The sequence below is a fragment of the Canis aureus genome, chromosome 2, assembly GCF_053574225.1.
Source record: "Canis aureus isolate CA01 chromosome 2, VMU_Caureus_v.1.0, whole genome shotgun sequence".
NCBI lineage: Eukaryota > Metazoa > Chordata > Mammalia > Carnivora > Canidae > Canis > Canis aureus.
The window spans coordinates 42983268-43002190 of NC_135612.1; the positions used below are offsets into that span (position 1 = coordinate 42983268).

The window sequence follows — 18923 nt, forward strand, 5'->3', positions numbered from 1 at the left end:
CTCCAGGATCGCGCCCTGGGTCAAAGGCAGGCGCCAAACCGCTGCGCCACCCAGGGATCCCGCATTACTATATTGTTATTTTTAAAAGTTGGTAGAAAGTTTTTTATTCCCCTCCAAACATTAAAGTGGCTTTCCAGATGACAGTGCACAATTATTCTCTCCTCCTGACTTTGGCCACCTCCCAGCTATTGCTATCTTTGTTTGGAGTGTGGCTCAGCTGGACAGTGGGCAGAGGTGGGCATCATTGTCCTGTGATGCAGGTCATATGAATGCTCCTCTGCAGGTAGCCTGCTTAGGCCACAGCAGCCTGGCGATTTAACCCTTTGTGAATTCATGTCTTTCTACTTCTCACGGTTTTTGAAGTACATTTTAAAAATTACAACTATAACTTTCAAAAGACTTGAATAGATCTTTCTCCAGAGAAGACATACAGATGGCCAGCAAGCACATGAAAAGATGCTTAATATCATTCATCATTAGGGAAAGGCAAATTTAAACCATAATGGGAGTGCTTGGGTGGCTCAGTTGATTAAGCGTCTGGCTCAGAGTCCTGGGATCAAGTCCCGAGTCAGGGAGTCTGTTTCTTCCTCTGCCCCTTTCCCCTGCTCATGCTCTCGCGCTCACTTGCTGTCAAATAAATAAAATCTTAAAAAAAAAAAGAAATACCACTTCACACCCATTAGAATGGCTATTATCAAACAAAACAAAACAAAAACACCCACAACAGTCAGAAAAGAATGAGTATTGGTAAGAATGTGGGGAAATCTAGGCCCTTTTGGTAGGAATGTAAAATGGTAGGAGGAGCAAGATGGTGGAGGAGTAGGGTCCCCAAATCACCTGTCTCCACCAAATTACCTAGAAAACCTTCCAATCATCCTGAAAATCTATGAATTCGGCCTGAGAATTAAAGAGAGACCAGCTGGAATGCAACAGTGAGAAGAGTTCACGCTTCTATCAAGGTAGGAAGACGGGGAAAAAGAAGTAAAGAAACAAAGGCCTCCAAGGGGGAGGGGCCCCGCGAGGAGCCGGGCTGAGGCCGGGGCGAGTGTCCCCAGGACAGGAGAGCCCCGTCCCGGAGACGCAGGAGCTGCACCGACCTTCCCGGGCGGAAAGGGGCTCGTGGGGAGGTGGAGCAGGACCCAGGAGGCGGGGATGCCCTCGGGCTCCCGGGGACAGTAACAGAGCAACTGCGCGCCCGGAGAGTGCGCCGAGCTCCCTAAGGGCTGCAGCGCGCACGGCGGGACCCGGCGGGACCGGAGCAGCTCGGAGGGGCTCGGGCGGCGGCTCCGCGGAGGGGGCTGCGCGGCCCCGGGAGCAGCTCGGAGGGGCTCGGGCAGAGGAAGAGGCTCCGTGCGGAGGGGGCTGCGCGGTTCCAGGAGCAGCTCGGAGGGGCTCGGGCGGCGGCTCCGCGGAGGGGGCTGCGCGGCCCCGGGAGCAGCTCGGAGGGACTCGGGCAGAGGAAGAGGCTCCGTGCGGAGGGGGCTGCGCGGTTCCAGGAGCAGCTCGGAGGGGCTCGGGCGGCGGCTCCGCGGAGGGGGTTGCGCGGCCCGGGAGCGCGAATCCAACAGCGCAGGCTCCGGAGCACAGGGCGCCGGGACACAGCCCAGGATCCGGCCTCCCCCGGGACAGGCAGAGGCCGGGAGGGCCCAGGACAGCGAGGACGCTCCTGCCCCGAGCTGAGCAGATCAGCGGCCCCGCCCCAGAGCCTCCAGGCCCTGCAGACGGAGTTCCTGCCGGAGCTGAATCCAGGTTTCCAGAGCTGCCCCGCCACTGGGGCTGTTGCTCCTGCGGCCTCACGGGGTAAACAACCCCCACTGGGCCCTGCACCAGGCAGGGGCACAGCAGCTCCCCCAACTGCTAACACCTGAAAATCAGCACAACAGGCCCCTCCCCCAGAAGACCAGCTAGACGGACAACTTCCAGGAGAAGCCAAGGGACTTAAAGTACACAGAATCAGAAGATACTCCCCCGTGGTTCTTTTTTTTTTGTTTTGTTTTGTTTTGTTTTGCTTTTTGATTTGTTTCCTTCCCCCACCCCCTTTTCTTTTCTCCTTTCTTTTTCTTTCTCTTTATCTTCTCTTTTTTTTTTTCGTTTTTCTTCCCCTTTTTTTTCTCTTTCTCTTTTCTTTCCTTCTTTCTCTCCTCTCTTTTTCTCTTTTTCCCAATACAACTTGCTTTTGGCCACTCTGCACTGAGCAAAATGACTAGAAGGAAAACCTCACCTCAAAAGGAAGAATCAGAAACAGTCCTCTCTCCCACAGAGTTACAAAATCTGGATTACAATTCAATGTCAGAAAGCCAATTCAGAAGCACTATTATACAGCTACTGGTGGCTCTAGAAAAAAGTATAAAGGACTCAAGAGACTTCATGACTGCAGAATTTAGAGCTAATCAGGCAGAAATTAAAAATCAATTGAATGAGATGCAATCCAAACTAGAAGTCCTAACGACGAGGGTTAACGAGGTGGAAGAACGAGTGAGTGACATAGAAGACAAGTTGATAGCAAAGAGGGAAACTGAGGAAAAAAGAGACAAACAATTAAAAGACCATGAGGATAGATTAAGGGAAATAAACGACAGCCTGAGAAAGAAAAACCTACGTTTAATTGGGGTTCCCGAGGGCGCCGAAAGGGACAGAGGGCCAGAATATGTATTTGAACAAATTCTAGCTGAAAACTTTCCTAATCTGGGAAGGGAAACAGGCATTCAGATCCAGGAAATAGAGAGATCCCCCCCTAAAATCAATAAAAACCGTTTCAACACCTCGACATTTAATAGTGAAGCTTGCAAATTCCAAAGATAAAGAGAAGATCCTTAAAGCAGCAAGAGACAAGAAATCCCTGACTTTTATGGGGAGGAGTATTAGGGTAACAGCAGACCTCTCCACAGAGACCTGGCAGGCCAGAAAGGGCTGGCAGGATATATTCAGGGTCCTAAATGAGAAGAACATGCAACCAAGAATACTTTATCCAGCAAGGCTCTCATTCAAAATGGAAGGAGAGATAAAGAGCCTCCAAGACAGGCAGCAACTAAAAGAATATGTGACCTCCAAACCAGCTCTGCAAGAAATTTTAAGGGGGACTCTTAAAATTCCCCTTTAAGAAGAAGTTCAGTGGAACAGTCCAGAAAAACAAGGACTGAATAGATAACATGATGACACTAAAGTCATATCTCTCAATAGTAACTCTGAATGTGAACGGGCTTAATGACCCCATCAAAAGGCGCAGGGTTTCAGACTGGATAAAAAAGCAGGACCCATCTATTTGCTGTCTACAAGAGACTCATTTTAGACAGAAGGACACCTACAGCCTGAAAATAAAAGGTTGGAGAACCATTTACCATTCGAATGGTCCTCAAAAGAAAGCAGGGGTAGCCATCCTTATATCAGATAAACTAAAATTTACCCTGAAGACTGTAGTGAGAGATGAAGAGGGACACTGGATCATACTTAAAGGATCTATTCAACAAGAGGACTTAACAATCCTCAATATATATGCCCCGAATGTGGGAGCTGCCAAATATATAAATCAATTATTAACCAAAGTGAAGAAATACTTAGATAATAATACACTTATACTTGGTGACTTCAATCTAGCTCTTTCTATACTCGATAGGTCTTCTAAGCACAACATCTCCAAAGAAACGAGAGCTTTAAATGATACACTGGACCAGATGGATTTCACAGATATCTACAGAACTTTACATCCAAACTCAACTGAATACACATTCTTCTCAAGCGCACATGGAACTTTCTCCAGAATAGACCACATATTGGGTCACAAATCGGGCCTGAACCGATACCAAAAGATTGGGATTGTCCCCTGCATATTCTCAGACCATAATGCCTTGAAATTAGAACTAAATCAGAACAAGAAGTTTGGAAGGACCTCAAACACGTGGAGGTTAAGGACCATCCTGCTAAAAGATAAAAGGGTCAACCAGGAAATTAAGGAAGAATTAAAAAGATTCATGGAAACTAATGAGAATGAAGATACAACCATTCAAAATCTTTGGGATGCAGCAAAAGCAGTCCTAAGGGGGAAATACATCGCAATACAAGCATCCATTCAAAAACTGGAAAGAACTCAAATACACAAGCTAACCTTACACATAAAGGAGCTAGAGAAAAAATAGCAAATAGATCCTACACCCAAGAGAAGAAGGGAGTTAATAAAGATTCGAGCAGAACTCAATGAAATCGAGACCAGAAGAACTGTGGAACAGATCCACAAAACCAGGAGTTGGTTCTTTGAAAGAATTAATAAGATAGATAAACCATTAGCCAGCCTTATTAAAAAGAAGAGAGAGAAGACTCAAATTAATAAAATCATGAATGAGAAAGGAGAGATCACTACCAACACCAAGGAAATACAAACGATTTTAAAAACATATTATGAAGAGCTATACGCCAATAAATTAGGCAATCTAGAAGAAATGGACGCATTCCTGGAAAGCCACAAACTACCAAAACTGGAACAGGAAGAAATAGAAAACCTGAACAGACCAATAACCAGGGAGGAAATTGAAGCAGTCATCAAAAACCTCCCAAGACACAAGAGTCCAGGGCCAGATGGCTTCCCAGGGGAATTCTATCAAACGTTTAAAGAAGAAACCATACCTATTCTACTAAAGCTGTTTGGAAAGATAGAAAGAGATGGAGTACTTCCAAATTCGTTCTATGAGGCCAGCATCACCCTAATTCCAAAACCAGACAAAGACCCCACCAAAAAGGAGAATTACAGACCAATATCCCTGATGAACATGGATGCAAAAATTCTCAACAAGATACTGGCCAATAGGATCCAACAGTACATTAAAAAAATTATTCACCATGACCAAGTAGGATTTATCCCTGGGACACAAGGCTGGTTCAACACCCGTAAAACAATCAATGTGATTCATCATATCAGCAAGAGAAAAACCAAGAACCATATGATCCTCTCATTGGATGCAGAGAAAGCATTTGACAAAATACAGCATCCATTCCTGATCAAAACTCTTCAGAGTGTAGGGATAGAGGGAACATTCCTCGACATCTTAAAAGCCATCTATGAAAAGCCCACAGCAGATATCATTCTCAATGGGGAAGCACTGGGAGCCTTTCCCCTAAGATCAGGAACAAGACAGGGATGTCCACTCTCACCACTGCTGTTCAACATAGTACTGGAAGTCCTAGCCTCAGCAATCAGACAACAAAAAGACATTAAAGGCATTCAAATTGGCAAAGAAGAAGTCAAACTCTCCCTCTTTGCCGATGACATGATACTCTACATAGAAAACCCAAAAGTCTCCACCCCAAGATTGCTAGAACTCATACAGCAATTCAGTAGCGTGGCAGGATACAAAATCAATGCCCAGAAGTCAGTGGCATTTCTATACACTGACAATGAGACTGAAGAAAGAGAAATTAAGGAGTCAATCCCATTTACAATTGCACCCAAAAGCATAAGATACCTAGGAATAAACCTAACCAAAGAGGTAAAGGATCTATACCCTCAAAACTATAGAACACTTCTGAAAGAAATTGAGGAAGACACAAAGAGATGGAATAATATTCCATGCTCATGGATTGGCAGAATTAATATTGTGAAAATGTCAATGTTACCCAGGGCAATATACACGTTTAATGCAATCCCTATCAAAATACCATGGACCTTCTTCAGAGAGTTAGAACAAATTATTTTAAGATTTGTGTGGAATCAGAAAAGACCCCGAATAGCCAGGGGAATTTTAAAAAAGAAAACCATATCTGGGGGCATCACAATGCCAGATTTCAGGTTGTACTACAAAGCTGTGGTCATCAAGACAGTGTGGTACTGGCACAAAAACAGACACATAGATCAGTGGAACAGAATAGAGAATCCAGAAGTGGACCCTGAACTTTATGGGCAACTAATATTCGATAAAGGAGGAAAGACTATCCATTGGAAGAAAGACAGTCTCTTCAATAAATGGTGCTGGGAAAATTGGGCATCCACATGCAGAAGAATGAAACTAGACCACTCTCTTGCACCATACACAAAGATAAACTCAAAATGGATGAAAGATCTAAATGTGAGACAAGATTCCCTCAAAATCCTAGAGGAGAACACAGGCAACACCCTTTTTGAACTCGGCCATAGTAACTTCTTGCAAGATACATCCACGAAGGCAAAAGAAACAAAAGCAAAAATGAACTGTTGGGACTTCATCAAGATAAGAAGCTTTTGCACAGCAAAGGATACAGTCAACAAAACTCAAAGACAACCTACAGAATGGGAGAAGATATTTGCAAATGACATATCAGATAAAGGGCTAGTTTCCAAGATCTATAAAGAACTTATTAAACTCAACACCAAAGAAACAAACAATCCAATCATGAAATGGGCAAAAGACATGAAGAGAAATCTCACAGAGGAAGACATAGACATGGCCAACATGCACATGAGAAAATGCTCTGCATCACTTGCCATCAGGGAAATACAAATCAAAACCACAATGAGATACGACCTCACACCAGTGAGAATGGGGAAAATTAACAAGGCAGGAAACAACAAATGTTGGAGAGGATGTGGAGAAAAGGGAACCCTCCTACACTGTTGGTGGGAATGTGAACTGGTGCAGCCACTCTGGAAAACTGTGTGGAGGTTCCTCAAACAGTTAAAAATAGACCTGCCCTACGACCCAGCAATTGCACTGCTGGGGATTTACCCCAAAGATACAGATGCAGTGAAACGCCGGGACACCTGCACCCCGATGTTTATAGCAGCAATGGCCACGATAGCCAAACTGTGGAAGGAGCCTCGGTGTCCATCGAAAGATGAATGGATAAAGAAGATGTGGTTTATGTATACAATGGAATATTACTCAGCTATTAGAAATGACAAATACCCACCATTTGCTTCAACGTGGATGGCACTGGAGGGTATTATGCTGAGTGAAGTAAGTCAGTCGGAGAAGGACAAACATTATATATTCTCATTCATTTGGGGAATATAAATAATAGTGAAAGGGAATATAAGGGAAGGGAGAAGAAATGTGTGGGAAATATCAGAAAGGGAGACAGAACGTAAAGACTGCTAACTCTGGGAAACGAACTAGGGGTGTTGGAAGGGGAGGAGGGCAGGGGGTGGGAGTGAATGGGTGACGGGCACTGGGGGTTATTCTGTATGTTAGTAAATTGAACACCAATAAAAAATAAATAAAAAATTAAAAAAAAAAAGGAATGTAAAATGGTGCAGCCATTGTGGAAAACAATACAGTTGTTCTTTAAAAAAATTAAACATAGGGACGCCTGGGTGGCTCAGTGGTCGAGCATCTGCCTTTGGCTCAGGAAGTGATCCCGGAGTCCTGGGATTGAGTCCCTCATCAGGTTCTCTGCATGGAGCCTGCTTCTCCCTCTGCCTATGTCTCTGTTTCTCTCTCTCTCTCTCTGTGTCTTCTATGAATAAATAAATAAAATCTTAAAAAAATCAAAAGAATTATACATAGAATTACCTTATGATCTAGCAATTCTAGTTTTGGGTATATACATCCAAAAGGGAAAGCAGGAACTGAAAGAAATATGTTAAATCCATGTTCATTCCAGTATTCTTTGGAATAGCTGAAAGGTGAAAGCAGCCCAAGTGTCCAACAACGGGTGGATGGATAAACAAAATGGCATTTTTACACACACACACACATACAGACATACACACTATATAATGTAATATTCAGTCTTAAAAAGGTATTTCATGTGGTGCTATGCTGAGTACTTGCTCCCCTTTGGTGCTGGTAGATGAATGTGTGGCCCTTGGCAAGGTATACAGGAGTAAGCAGGTGCACTGGTAGAGGCTGTGCTGGAAATCTTAAGATCTGAGTTTGAGTCCAGCTCTACTACTGACTTTCTGTTTTTGAACTTCTGTTGCCACATCTGAAAAATACGGGTAGTGCTTTGTGTGCTTTATTGACTTCAAAGGGTTGATGTTAAGTTTCAAATAAACAAGGACTTGTGTGAAAGCCCTTGTAACTGGAAAATACTCTGTGAATGTAAGGTGTAAAAGGGTGTATTTTTGGGCAGCCCCAGTGGCGCAGCTGTTTAGTGCTGCCTGCAGCCCAGGGCGTGATCCTGGAGACCCTGGATTGAGTCCCATGTCCGGCTCTCTGCATGGAGCCTGCTTCTCCCTCTGCCTGTGTCTCTGCCTTTCTCTCTCTGCATCTCTATGAATAAATAAATAAAATCTTTAAAAAAAATAAATAAAAAAATAAAAGGGTGTGTTTTAATGTGAGAACTTATCATTAAGATAATACTTATTCTCCCAGCTAATACTTTTTTTAAATTCATTTTTTATTGTTTTAAGTAATCTCTATTCCCAGCGTGGGGATCAAACTCATGACCCCAAGATCAAGAGTTGCATGCTCTTTCAACTGAGCCAGCCAGGTGCCCAACTCTGCTAGTACTTTAGAAACTTTATCCATAGAAGGCAGAACATCACTTTTTTAAAAAAGATTTTATTTATTCGTGAGAGACACAGAGAGAGAGGCAGAGCCACCCACAGAGGGAGAAGCAGGCTCCATGCAGGGAGCTTGATGCGGGACTTGATCCTGGGACTCTGGGATCATGCCCTGGTCCGAAAGCAGATGTTCAGCCACTAAGCCATCCCGGTGTCCCTAATTTTTTCAGTTTAAAACTGATCTAGTACTAACTTTGATGCAAATATTCACATTTGGCATGTACTACTTCATCTACTTTTTAGTTTTACACCAAAAGGTCCCGTCCTTATAGAAATATAGCTACCTCGACACATTTCTAGTCACTCAGGAATAACTGTCATCTTCCTAAGTAAATAATTTTTTAGCTTTATAAACCCATTCTTTTCCATCCATTCATTCTCCGTGCATGGTGGTCTGGGTGATGAGTCGAAGTACCCTGTGGTGTGCACAACTTAATCTAGAACTGGGTTGTGGAGACTGAGGACTGGTCTATTTTCATCTTCCTTTCTTGCTTGGCACAGGGCTGGGCATGCCAAATAGAAGCCAATTTTTTCCCTCCTCTTCAGAGGTATTATTGTTTGCAGTGTATTAGATGAACATATAGGGCTGTGATTTCTGGATGAAAGTTTGTGAAGTCCATTAACAGCCACAATTTTGGGGTAAGTTCTGAGAAATGTTATTCTGTAAATACTGGGTAAAACCATTACACATTGAAGAAGAATTATTTTTCTTCCTCTTCACTGCATCCTGTGTGGTTTAGGGCTTTGGTTCCGCTCTGGACAGTGGCTCTCCACAGCGTTTTCCCATCAGCTCCAAGGCCACCATGTGTTAATGGTGGTGTTACTGACACTGGGGCTCAGTATTTTTACAAGTTCTTGGTCAATTACATTCGGGATACACAGAGTCAGGCTTTCTGTGTTCTCCTGAGCGTGTGCCAAAGCCTTGTCCTTCTCAGTAAAGGTTAGAAAAATATGGTACCGTGGTGATGACCACATGGCATGGAGCGGCTCGGGGTTGGGGTGAGGAAAGCCTGAGGCTCCTGTGGTTGTCAGAGTGGGGACCCCTCTTTGTTACTGTTCATAAGGAAGTATGTATGTGAGAATCTGTTTAATTCCACCTGCCCCAAACAAGGCTTCACATTTGTCCCTCGATGTGACACCTCGTTGTATGCAAAAGCAACAGTATGTTTCATTCCCACCTCATGTCCTTTGGAATGATTCAGGGAGAAAAATAGTTTTATCTTTGTATCATTTGCCTAAACGTAAGATGCACCAAAGCTTGGATTATGAGACCTTCATATTAGAAGCAATTAGGATTACATAAACCTTTGTGTGGGAGGCACACAAAGTCATCTGCATATTTTACCACCTTAGATTTGGGACAAGTGGTTTATTCTCAGCCAAGGCAATGACAAGCTGCAAGTGGGCCAATACTAAATATGTGATAACAGAGCGACAGGCTCCCTGTCAATTACTGGGGATGAAACCTTCCCGCCACCACCTGCAGACCTTTCCCCAGCGTGCCTCCATTCCCTGCAAGTTTGCTCATCTGCTCGAAAAAATTCTAACATATTCCACATTTGTGTCTTCCAACTTTTTTTTTTTTTGTACAATTCTTTGCTAAGAATATTTTGGCAATCAGATGCTCTTCAAAACCAACAAAAATATCCAAGTGTGTGTTCGCTTCACCTTCTGTTTTCTACTCCTTTCTGGAGACGGTTGCTCTGCTAACACAGTGGCCCCCTTGCTGGGTGGGGCCTTTGGGCTGTGAGCGTTTGTACCCTTCCTGCCTGTCTGAGAATGATGCTTGCTCCTGCCCTGACGGTACTTGAAAATGCTTCTCTTTAAGGTGTGCTTGTCATCTGTTGGTTGGTGTTCTGGGACAAAGGGGTCTCTGGTTACATCAATTTGGGAAATAAATGCCGGATTAAGCAAATTCCACTGCTTGAGGGTTTCTAAATGTTCTACTGCAGACAGGCATGTGGAACTCCCAGCAGTGAGTTTTGAGTGCCACAGCAGACCTGTTTTTTTATTTTTTAATTTTTTTTATTTTATTGATTTATTCATGAGAGAGAGAGAGAGAGGCAGAGACACAGGCAGAGGGAGAAAGCAGGCTCCATGCAGGGAGCCCGGCATGGGACTCGATTCTGGGTCTCCAGAATCATGCCCCAGGCTGAAGGCGGCGCTAAACCACTGAGCCACCGGGGCTGCCCTGTTTTTTTTTTTTTTTTTTTTTTAAGATTTTACTTATTTTATTCATTTGAGAGAGAGAGAGCAGTAGGGTGGGGCAGAGGGAAAAGGAAAGAGAGGGAATCTCAAGCAGACTCCCTGTTGAGTGTAGAGCTGGACGTGGGGCTTGATCTTATGACCCTGAGATGATGACCTAAGCTTAAATCAAGAGTCAGATACTTTAAATGACTGAGACCCCTAGGGACTCCTAAGTGCCACGACAGACCTTCTTTTTAAAGCCTGCTGGCCCTGGAAGCCCGATTTACAGCTTATCTTATGGAGTTAGTTTACCACAGGATGTGCTTAGGAAAATACTGGAGTGGCAGGAGAGAGTCATAGTGCTGGCTGCACAGACTTGGATTCTTTGATAGTAAGTAAATGCCAGGCCGTGTTTTATGCAACTGTGGATATTTCCCACTACGAGTTTCCCCCACTCTCTGGAAGTAGAGTGTTCCCATGAAACCTATCGTAAGCTAGAACGGTATAAGAGAAGAATTAGTTACCATGAACTTATATGGAAAAGTTTTTGAGCATGCCTAGATATACAACTAATGTGTCTTAGACTTCTCTGATACCTTGGCATCCATCTTGCTAAGGGATACATAAAATAAATGGTGATAAAAGGCAGATGCTCACAGACATTGTCCAGAGTTCTGGGAGCTTGGTGCTCGATGTATTTCCTGGGGCAGGAGCTTGTCAGAACCACTTTCAGTGCTCAGGTGTGCAGTATGTCTACATGGGGTCGCTCTGGAACCTATGCTGAACACTGTTTTTGCTTTTCGCCTTTTATCATCAGAGCAAAAGGCCTTTTTGGATTTCTTCAGTTAGTAGAAAACAGGTAGTTCTTTCATAAAAGTGAAGCAGTGTCATGTGCATTATTGGAAGGCGGGGATACCTGTTAATGCAACAGCCCTCTTTTTTTAAGTTAAACATAATCATCCTTTAAGTTAAAAGTAGTTCTCAGTTTTAAGGCTTCCTGTGGTGAAAGCTTTAGAGGCCCCAGATGAAGTTTGCATTTGCAAATATGGAGTTTGAAAGCATAGAGCTTGAGTACACACAGCTCTGGGACTGCACTGTGCAGTCAAACACATGCTTCACTTGAAATTGGGGAACGTGATGGATTCCTGGTCTCAAATTCTGAGCAACTGAGGTGGCATTGGGGAATCTTCTCCCTTTTGGTCTTGCCCTCACAGCCTTGGGTATGCAGAACACCAGGGTTCAGCTCTCCCCAGAGACTTCTGCTCCCTGCCTTGGTATCTCCTTGGTGCTCTCCTCTCTCTGGTTACAAACTAGTCTCCATGTTTCATGCTAAGTCCAGAATTAGTCATGTAATCCCCTCTGGCCATTTTCCTCTATAATATGGATTCTTTCTTTTATGTTCCTTTCAGAAGAAAATTGATTCGTGAGGAAAAAGCAGACCACTGGTGTGAAAAATAAAGAAAAGCAAAAAACAAAAAATCTTTTTTCCTGTATTAGGAATATCCACTCTTAACCATCCTTGAAAAATAAAAGTAGAATATTAGCTTATAATCTTGTGTGCTTGAAGTTTTTTTTTCATGTATTATGAGCAAGAGTTGTTTTTAACTCTAACTCAAGAATGACAACCCACATGACTACAAAAGAATCAAGTGATTACAGTCAGCTTTTCCAGTGACATAATGCCATGTTGTTAACTGATGGATAGATAGAGGCTTTCATGAGGTCAGAATTCTCAAAAGCAGGGCTAGTTAAAGTTAAGAAAAGATATATTTTAAAGGTTTCATTTATTTATTCATGAGAGGCTCAGGGAGAGAGAGAGAGAGAGAGAAAGAGAGAGAGAGAGAGAGAGGCAGAGGGAGAAGAGGCTCCCCACTGGGAGCCTGATGCAGGACTTGATCCTAGGACCTTGGGATCACGACCTGAGCCTGATCCAAAGGCAGATGCTCAACCGCTGAGCCACTCAGGTGTCCCTAAAATATCTTTATTAATGTTTTTTACAATAATAGTGCCATATGAGAAAAATCTCACTTTGCTAAAATGAAAGAACTTTACACATCTTTGTGGTGAGGTAGTATTTGGAGAGAATATTCTGCAAGTGATACTGAATTAAATGGTTAAGTGCAGAGCATTGACCTCTCTCAAGTTCTTCATTAATTGGCTTTGCTGTTTATATAGGGAAGACCAAAAAGTGCTGTGAAGCCCCTAGAGTATTAGGCTTTATCGGACTAAGCAGTAGTGGCTGACCCACTGGCTGTGGCTGATAGGTAGTGGGTGACAGGCAGGGGCTCAGTGGGACACCATGCGTGCCTCCCTGGGAACTAGGGCTTTGGTGCATAGATCCTGAATGATTGAAATATTTTCCCTAGAAGTATGCTTTAAGAGGTACCACTTTGTTTTTGTTCCAGTGACTACAGCAAACAGATGCTTAAAGTGAATTCTTAAATTTGGGGCTTGTTTAGGGATTTCATTTTCTTTACAGTCTGCAATGAATTATCATTTCAACTGTGTGCCTTTTTCATAAAAGCATTTTACATTGTACTGAAAAGATTACACTCTTTTGGCTTTGGAAAAATATTTCCTGTTCAGTTTGAGCCATTAAAGCCTGTTAGCATTTCACATCTGGAAGCCCCTGCCCAGAGCCTGCCTTCCATCACCAGCGAAGGGAGTGTGGCGACCCAGCTCAGCTCCAGAGCGCGTGCGTAAAACACCCCAGACTTGTTTACTTCCTGGAATCCCCTGGGCACTGCCCAAGTGTGCCCTTGTGGTTGGGGGTGGGGTGGGAGGCTTCCTTCTTCTCAGGGTCTTTTGTGTGTGTGTGTGTGTGTGTGTGTGTGTGTGTGTGTGTGTATACAGGCACTTCCTAGGCTGGGGAGGGAGTCTATCTTCCTGCCAAGTTGGGGAGAGGTCTTTCTCCTCCAGAAGAGCAGGGGTCCCCTTCCCAGCTGGCCTTGGATGTGCCTTCCTTCTGCTTCAAGTATTTCCTTTTTCATTCCCAACCAGATTTCCAGAAAACAAACCCAAACATTTTGGGTGTAAGAGTGAAGCTGCAGGAGGTTTTCTAATGAGGGATTCCCTCACCCCCTACCCTGCACTGTTTCCTGTTCAACACCCCCTGCCCCAGGCGGAGGGGAACTAATTAAAACCCAAAAGGGCTGAAGAATTCAGCTCCCTTCCAGGAGGCTGGTTTGCCAGCCCCAGGACTCTTCTTGGGAGTCCTTGAAAGTCCTGTGGGGCCTGCACCCAGCTTGCAGACTTTAAAGGGGGATGGAGCATGGGTGCTGGGTTATTCTGTAAGTGTTGAGATGTTTATAGCTGCCCTCTACTCAGAGGGTTATTCTGTGCCATCCAGGGCTCTGAACACCCTCCCCCCCCCCCCCCCCCCGCGCCCCCTGCAGGCCTGACTCTTCTTGTGGGCTCTCTGCTGAGAAGAAACTCCCCTTCAGGGCTTGAGGCTCTGCCACTGGGCCCAGCTGGCAGTAGAGCCAGGAGGTACAAGGGTGGCCTGGGGTTACTGTCACAGAGTTCTCTGAGGGGGTCTCACAGCCTCAGCCAGCAGAACCAGCAGGGGAAATGATTTCATGGTGTGGAAGGAGCAAAACACATTCATTGCATTTCTCCTGACCACATGCGACCAGAACTGATGCCAGGTAACCCGTGGCAGCCTGCAGGGGAGCCAGGCAGGAGCTTCCCTGGGTGCCCCCAGGAGCACCCAAGCCTCTCTGGGCCCTGTAGCCATGGTGAGGTGCCCCCACTCCCAAAGCCCTGAAGGCCATGGTGTCCTCCCCAAGCCCTGTCCCAAGGGGGGCCCAGTTGTGCTTCTCAGAGGAGCCCAACTGAGGCTCCTGATTGAGGCTGCTGTCCTGGCAGCCCTGGATCTCATTGGAGTGCCCTCGAGGCCTGGGTCTGACAAGCATCTCTCCTTCTCTCCTGAGAAGGGCCCAGCAGCACGGGGTATAAGCGCTGGGATCTTGACTGGCTCCAGAGATGGAGCTCCTGGGGGCAGTTAGGGAAATGTGGTTATTCCAGCTGCTTTCATGGGACAGTTGTGCCGGAGGAGCCCAGTGCTTTGGGGTTGAAGCAAACCTCCTTTCCAGTTTGACCTTTTTTTTTTTTAAATTTTATTTATTATTCATAAGACACACAGAGAGAGGCAGAGACATAGGCAGAGGGAGAAGCAGGCTCCCTGTAGGGGAGCCCGATGCAGGACTCCATCCCAGGACCCTAGGTTCATGACCTGAGCTGAAGGCAGACACCCAACCACTGAGCCACCCAGGTGCCCCATAATCTGAGTGTTTTGCACAGATTCTGAGATTGGTCAGATCTTCATGGCCTGCTGTTGCCACTAACTAGCCAAGCATGCTCTTGGCCTCAGTTTCCTCATCTGGCTTACCGAGGGGTAAGCAAACTCAGTGATATAAGGGGTGGGAAGTGTGCAGAATCCTGCTGGACCTGGGCCCCAGGGAACCCAGCTGGGTTATTTTGATTGGTGGCTAATGGAGGGGGGCTGAGCAGAAGACGGTGAGGCCAGAGGCTGAGCCTCCGGACTAAGGACAAGCAAAGAGAGAGGCGGGGCTGGACCTCATTGCCCAGCAGATGATGCCATAAGTACGGGGAGCCTTATTTGGTGCAAATGCCAACAGGAAGTTTTTGGACTAAACCTTTGGGAGAGGTAGAGTTCATCCACTGCTCTCCTGCTGTGGCGTGGAAGTTTCTGACATTTGAAGAAACGAGATATCTGTGTGGCTTCCTCTTCCCTGTTCTCATAGTCTGTATTTGTCAGTGGATTCTCTGTGTAGCTAATGCCCTTATGCTAATTGTTAACAATAGAGAGAAAGTTTCACTTCATATAATCAGGAAAGCTCCTTCTTAGCTTATCTAAAAGTAGCACAACTTTCGTCGGCTTCTGTAGTGTGAAGGTGAGGGTATCAGATGGTGGTCGCAGGAGCTTCACCAAGTCTCTGCTTTTCCTCCAGTCTTCCAGTTCTTGAGCCTAGAGGTGATGTGTACGGTGTTCTCTGACATGAAGTCTTTGCTCTTAGGCTTAAAGTGCATGGGGGCCGTGCATTCCTCCCAGCAGTAGTCGCTTCACCGCTAACCTGTTTGGGCCTAGAAGTGTTCCTCATCTGTAAATGTGATTTAAAACCTAAGCCATGAATATGTCTTATTTATTAAAACAAAAGGTTTACATGGAAGAAAAAAAGAGGGGAGGAGGAGGAACCAGGAGGAGGAGGAGGAGGAATAGGAGAGGGGAGGAGGAGGAACAGGAGGAGGAGGAGGAGAGGGGAGGAGGGGGAACAGGAGGAGGAGGAGGAATAGGAGAGGGGAGAAGGAGAAACAGGAGGAGGAGGAGGGGAGGGGAGGAGGAGAAGGAGGAGGGGATGGGGAGGAGGAGCAGGCGGAGGGGGGGAGGAGAGGAGTTGGAAGAATAAGGAGCAGGAGCTGGAGGAGGAAGAGGAGCAGGGGGAGGAGGAGGATCTGGCAGCCATTTCGACAGCCTCCCCCATAGGAGGCCGGAGCGGAACCAGAGGCAGGATCGGCAGACGAGGCGGGGACCCCAGAGCCCCCTCCCACCTGGGGACCCGCCAGCCTGAAGCTGCCAACATCTCAGGGGAAAGCTGCTCCTTCCAAGCTGAATTGGATGCTATCAATTTGTCCGATTCTTTGAGGATATAATTTTCCTCCACCAGGGTGAGGAAGAGCCAGGGGAAAGCTCGCCAATGATTCCGTACCATAGCCCGCGGTGTAGGACGGGTTTACAGGGCCTGCTGACTTGTACATCCAGCGCTCTCCAGAACAGTAGGCCCGACTCAAGGAGGTGGGCAACGCTTATCAATCTGCACAGCTGGCAAAATAATAACTCGAGCTGGATTTTGTCAGTCATCAAGGTTCTAAGCAGCTAGTGTGGGCTCTCGAGGCACCTGCCTGTACACGTGGCTGCTGTGACTTCCCTCCAGGAAGACCCGTGGAAAATCAGTTGGTGGTTCCGGCATATGCAAGGAAGTTTCTGTAGCCTTCTAAGGGGGCGGGGGGGGGGGTGGGTCAGGTGGTACTTCCTATCTTCCTGGGGCTGCTGCCAACCCTGCCATTGGGAATGTCTTCTGTTTTCTTTTGGCACCTGATGCAAAACTTTTCCTTTTCTTTATTTTTTTTTAACATTTTATTTATTTATTCATGAGAGAGAGAGAGAGAGAGAGAGAGGCAGAGGCACAGGCAGAGACATAGGCAGAGGGAGCGGCAGGCTCCATGCGGGAAGCCCGAGGTAGGACTTGATCCCAGGACTCCAGGATTACCCCCCTGAGCTTAAGGCAGATGCTCCACCACTGAGCCACCCGGGCATCCCCAGAACTACTTTTTTATTTGAAAAAAAAATTGAGGGCAAATGGCTCAATGGTTGAGCATCTGCCTTTGGCTCAGGTCATGAACCTGGGGTTCTGGAATCTAGTCTCGCATAAGGCTCTCTGTGGGGAGCCTGTTTCTCTCTCTCTGCCTATGTCTCTACTTCTCTCTGTATCTCTCATGAATAAATAAATACATAAAATCTTTTTCAAGTGTTCCTTGTGTGCTTAAAAACAAAACAACTTGGAGAAATAAGGGGAAGTCCTCTTTAACAAAAGGATAAAACTAATGTCATTTCTTGCTGTCTTTTTCCCTTAGCAGGCATTTATCCAGTGGATATTTTGGAAGATGACCCCGAAAGGCATTGGGAAGCAGCCCTGGCTTACTATACCACACTTAGGGAAGGAATGCGGCCCCCAGTAGAGTTTTTCTCTCTTCCCACGGGGGAGCAGGTACGTGTGATCCTCCTTGTTGGTAAAGAGCTCTGTAAGATCTAACTTAAGGAAGTAGAATGTTAGTACTAGAAAGAGTATTATAGATTTAAAAAACCAATAACTTCTTGAACACTAGAATAATTCCACTTTGAGGAGCAGATGGAATCCTAGAATGGGACTCTGGAGTCCTGAGAATCAGTCCAGTGATGCAATGGGGTGAGTAGGACAGTCTGCTATGAATCCCACATCTACTGCTTACTAGCTGTGTGACCTTTAGCGAGTGTCATAACTTTTCTGGTTTTGGCATTCCTCATATCTAAAATTGGGATAATAATATCAGAGCTTATTGGGGTGCCTAGGTGGCTTAGTCGATAGAGCATCTAACTCTTGATCTCAGGGTTGTGAGTTCAAGCCCCACACTGAATGTGGAGCCTATTGGGAAAAAAAATGACAGAGCTTACCTTGTCCTGTTGTTACAAGGACGAAATGAGACACTGTGTGTAATGCCTTGTTGGGCCTTGGCTTTTCCATGTGTGAAATGAGAGACTTGGTTGCTCTTTGGTCTCTAAGCTTTGGCTCAGTTTTAAAATTTTGTGATTTTTAAAAAAGATTTTATTTATTCATGAGAGACAGAGAGAGGCAGAGACACAGGCAGAGTGAGAAACAGGCTCCCTGCAGGGGGCCTGATGTGGGACTTGATCCCAGGACCCCAGGGTCATGACCCGAGCTGAAGGCAGATGCTCAACCATTGAGCCACCAGGTGCCCCCAAATTTTGTGATTTTTGGAATGAAGTTTTGTCAGTTGGAATTTAGTTATAGCCATGTGATTTGTAGCACTGATAAGATAGTCTTTTGAATAAGGCCTGGAAGAGAACAGAGAGAAATGAAAACCATTTATTTGTTGGGATGGTGAGACTGTGGGTAAAAATTTAAAATTGTGTTACTTTTAAGAACTACATTTCCCCGTGCAGTAAATAAAAAGAATATGTGAGTTTTGGGCTGCACCTCAATCAGCCACCTTTCTTTCAGATTGAAGTCAGATCTATGCAGAGACAAGATTTTCTTGTTTACATACAAGATTTTACTCGTACTAGATAGATATCATTGCTGTCTGTCCAACTTAGTAGAGTTTTATTTCACCGTACTGAAGTTTTTCCAAAGTTAATTAGAACAGTGGCTTGTGCAACTTGTACAGTTGTGGCTTCCTTGAGATTTGAAGATGCTAGTTCATAACCAACTCCTAGAAGCATCCCCTGGGTGATTCTACGTTGTTGATCTGCAGGCTGAGGTCCCTGCACGCACACGCTTTCAGCGCCCCCTAGTGTCATGTAAGCCGAAAAAGGAAGCAAGCTCTCCATCAGGGATGGGGTTGCTAATTTTGGGGGGAGCCAGGAGCTATGAGCTGCAGGGTGGGAGGGAATGTGGGAAGGTAGGTGTAACCCGAGAAGCGGGTGAAACCGGAGACTTAGCCCTGAAGTGCTCTATGATGCAGTCTC

At 45.5% G+C, this 18923-nt stretch overlaps 1 protein-coding gene across 1 annotated transcript in view; it reads left to right on the top strand.

The window, feature by feature from the left end:
* Positions 1-18923, top strand: part of LOC144296849 (protein FAM169B-like) — a 100086-nt gene that overhangs the window by 10448 nt on the left and 70715 nt on the right. Inside the window, exon 2 of the mRNA XM_077870129.1 lies at positions 17312-17445. Within this exon, the coding sequence (XP_077726255.1) occupies positions 17312-17445 (134 nt within the window). The remainder of the gene's footprint in view (positions 1-17311; positions 17446-18923) is intronic.